The following is a 4,233-nucleotide window of genomic DNA, read 5'->3' as shown; positions in this document are numbered from 1 at the left end:
TTATACCTCACACACAATCACCAAGTAATTCCTAAATCCGGTGTTCTCCATAAGAAAAATAACATTAAAATATCCCTACACCCAAAAGAATCTATACATTCAATGCATTTCCTATGAACAGTCCAATGATATTTTCAGAAATAGAAAAACAGAATTCCTGAATTTTGTATAGAGCCAGAAAAGGCCTCAAATTGCCAAAGCAATGTTGAGAAAGAAGAACAAAACTGGAGACACCATCCTCTCTGCTCTCCAATTATATTACACTGCTTTATTAATGAAAACAGTATCATATTCTCCTAAAGACACAAAGATCTATTCCACAGAATAAATGTCCAGAAATAGATATGAGTTCCCCTTGACCAGCAGAGAGGACATAGGCTGAAAAGAGGGCCTTTGAGAGGTCACTGGAGAAAAGGTGACATGGATTTTGTAGGGGATTCAGTTAGGAATATGCATGAATCATTATGCAGATGCCCTAAATGAGATCCTTATTTTCTCACTGATGTTTCTCGGCACACTTTGAGAGACAAAGCAGGGATTACTGGACACCGTGCAGTGGGCACATGGTCACCCTTGCCACGGTGGGCACAGAGCATTCATGTGGTCAATCTGGGGAAAGAAGCACAGTCCAGTGAATGCTCCTTGCTAGGTGAGGCCACATCAGCCAAGAGCCCCCATCGATATGGCCCTCTGCTGTCTGCTGCTTCATGCACTGGCGTGGGCTCCTGGAGGCCTGGCTCCACTGTCAAATCCGGGTACCCATCCCCCTACTGAGTGCACAGTTACAGCTGGGGATGATGAAAAAGTTCTAGAAATGGATAGTTGTGATGGGTGCACCACACTGGGAGTCTACTCAATATCTCTGAATTGCACATTAAAGAGTTTTTGAAAGATTAAATTTTCTGTTCTGTATATCATAATAATTATAAATTATTAGTTGAAAGTCAAATTATATTTAAGAAGCTGTACTCATACAAATATCCTTTACATCCTTATGTGTGTTAAGCTATTTTAAATCATTCTCAGAACTAAAAACATGCAGCAATTTATTTTATTTTTTTATTTTTTTCCCTATAGCCTCCACATATAAATGAGATAAAACAGCATTTGTCTTTCCCTGTAGACCTTATTTCACGTAGGGACATGTCCTGCAGTTTCACCCGTGCTGTCACAAATGGCACGACATCTTCCTGGAGAAACTCATGCTGTGGACCTCCTCTGTGCACAGGTGGGGGAGACCTTGTTCACGGTGCCCTATAGTCCCCCTGACTGTGCGGATCACTGACAAGCCCAACTGCGTCAGGAAAGGAGAGGAGAAGACAGTCCATGTCTGTGGGCTCAGGAAATCTGCCATGGGGTTCCCGTCGGCCCTGGTGGCGTCAGCTGTGTGTCCCTCACGTCTGTGGATCTACTCACCCACCATCCCTACAGCAGGCTCAGTGTCTTACAGCAATGCTCTAGCCTCCCCCTGACGTGCACAGGCTCCACGGAGAGCTTCACTAAGTGACACTCAACGTTCCTCCCAGGGCTAACAACCCTCTCCTGACACCAGAGATGGAGAGCAGGCACCCAGCCAGGGAGCCAGGCCAGCTGTGCACCTGGAAATCCTGTTCTGAGTCCTCACTCCGCACTCATCTTACTGTTCCCTTCCCGGGACACGGAGCCGCTCCATCAGCCCTGAGCTCAGGAGCCTGGAGGGAAGGCTGGGTCTCTGCTCTGAGCCCTGGAGGAATGGGCTTCTGCTGTGGAGGACCATGCACCCACTGGGATGGTCTGCAGGCTCTCACCAAGAAAACTAAGGAAAGTCTATGTGACTTTATGAAGAGAGAAAACACCAGCGCAGCAGGCCCTGGTTTTTACACTTGGGTCACCAGCCGGAGTTTCTGGATCATCACGAGGTTTTGTTGTCTTTTATTTCCCTGCGAGCTCACTTAGGTTGCACAGGACACCGGGAGGCAGAACACTGTGATCTAGCAGCTACTTCCGAGTAGGGTCAATGTGCATTCCAGCTATTTTAATTTGGAAGAGAGTCAGCGTACAAGGCTCTGAGCAACCTGAGGTATTTGTCCCAATTCCCCGACTGTGTGTGTCACTGTGACCAACACTGCTGTGCCCGATCGCACAGTAATAGTCATCCTCGTCCTCAGCCTGCAGCCTGGAGATGAGCAGGAGCCCTGCATTGGCAGAGGTATCTCTGGAGCCAGAGAAGTGGCTGGGGACCCCGGGGCCCTGGTGCTTATCTGAGTCTGGGTAGTAGTACAGGAGATACTGGGGATGGCTCCCGGGCTGCTGCTGGTCACAGTACATGTAGGAGCTGCCAACACTGATGTCCCTGCTGGGGTGCAGGTGAGACTGGCCATTGTTCCCAGAGAAGCAGAGAAGTAAGGTGGCTGAGTCACCACAGGCTGGGAGGGGAACCTGCAAACACAGACACTCATGGGTGATGGAACTATAAATGGAAAAAAAAAAACTCAAAAAGCTGAGCATGGGAAGAGTCATTTGGGAACACTGTGTTCCTGAGTCCTGTCCCTACCTGTGCAGTGAGACAGGAGCATGAGAGGACAGGAGTCCAGGCCATGGTGACACAGACTCTGGTCACCACAATGGGCTGGGCTGACCCAGGCCTTTTCCCCTCCACCCTCTGCTGCAGGAGGGGCTATCCATGCAAATGGGCTCCACCCAGTGACTGTCCAGCCCCTCTCTGAACCCTGGGGCTGGAGCTCAGCTCACACCACACACTGAGAAGAAAGGAGGTGGCTTCACCCCTGGTGACAGCCCTGGGAGGAAGCACCTGCTGAGACCACACACAGGGGACCCTGTCACGACTCAGGGGACACAATCTTAGTCCCCAGTAGGGAGCACAGGGCCCAGTTTCCAGGTACAGGCTACTCTGAATGAATGATTTTCACTAAGCCTCTTTATAGTGACAACAGGGCAGTCCCACAGTGCCCCCTGCTGGCTGCAGGGCACACACCTCACCATGGCCCTAAGGCCTGAGAGCCCAGCCTCTTTCCTCAGTTCACCAGATCCCTGTGGATTCACACATCCGTGTTCTGAATCAAGGATAATGTGATCCCATATTGCTGTCCCTGATTGCTGTAGCATTTTTCACTCTCAGAAGGAGTCCTGATCTATGTGGGATGTAAACTTTTACCTCAATTCAGCGGGAAATGTTGGCACCTGGCAGAAGACACTGCAGACATCATAACGCTGCACTGATATGCGATTTAGAATACGCCTACCTTGTGAATGTTTTCCAACTGCTGTGCATTATAGCAATGGATTCCAACTGCTGTCCAATAAATTGAGCTTTATTTTAATCTACTATTTTTTAGCTAATTTTGTTGGCTTACTAATTTACAAATAAAGGAAAAACAATGAATTTATCTTTGATGAAGTCCAATTTATCAGTGTTTTTTTAGTGGGCCATGCCAATGGTATCTTGTATAAACATGTATATACAAACCCTAGATCCTGAGATTTTCTCCTTTTTTATGTGTATAATTTTATGTTTTACAGTTGTATTTATAATCCTTTAGTGAATTTTTTAATAAAGTGAGAGTTTTAGCTGAGATTCTTTTCTACGGATATCCAATTGTCCTGAACCCATTTGTCCAAAAGTCCAAACATCTTCCTCTGAAAGTCATCTGCAACTTTGTCAAAAATACTTATCCATTCTTTTGTGGGTCTGCTTCTGCCTTTTCTGCTATGTTACATTGGGCCCGTGTGTCTATCTTCCATCCATACCAATGTGTCTTGTTGTGATAGGAATTATGTCTTTTGCACAGTTTGGGAAGAATCGACATCTTTTTCATATTGAGTCTTCTAATTCATGAACAAAACCCATCTCTCCATTGTTTTGGATCCACTTTGATTACACGGACCAGCATTTCAGCATCCATGGCCAGTACATGTTTTGTTAAATACTCAACTACATACTTCAAAAGGAGTGTATTTTTAAATTATTTTTCCTGGGTTTACTACTAGCATATACACATCTAAATGATCTTTCAAGGTTGGTCTGTATTCCATGCCTTCCCAAAATTACTTATTATTTGAATTTATATATTTACATACATATTTGTAGCTGCCTTTGCATTTTTCCCATAGATCATTCTCTCACTTGAATATAGAGACAATTGTCTCTTATTCTTCTTAGTTTTTGGTTTTCATTTTTTTTCTTGCCTTGTGGTTCTGTCTGGAACATCTGGTCCAGTGTTAAACAGCAGTGTT

The 4,233-nt window shown here is 45.7% G+C and overlaps 1 gene segment (V, D, J or C); it reads right to left on the bottom strand.

Annotated features, from left to right (window-relative positions):
• Positions 1–2,103: 2,103 nt before the first annotated feature.
• LOC117797853 lies at positions 2,104–2,578 on the bottom strand (the record flags this gene model as incomplete). The annotated part of the segment is given in 2 exon segments: positions 2,104–2,418; positions 2,534–2,578. Coding segments are annotated over 2 exon segments (360 nt in total), but the record flags the coding sequence as incomplete, so codon positions are not given.
• Between the last annotated feature and the right edge of the window lie 1,655 nt (positions 2,579–4,233).

The sequence above is a fragment of the Ailuropoda melanoleuca genome, unplaced genomic scaffold, assembly GCF_002007445.2.
Source record: "Ailuropoda melanoleuca isolate Jingjing unplaced genomic scaffold, ASM200744v2 unplaced-scaffold1591, whole genome shotgun sequence".
NCBI classification, from domain to species: Eukaryota; Metazoa; Chordata; class Mammalia; order Carnivora; family Ursidae; genus Ailuropoda; species Ailuropoda melanoleuca.
Note: the sequence above shows the minus strand (reverse complement) of the source record. Positions and strands in the feature narration are given on the sequence as shown.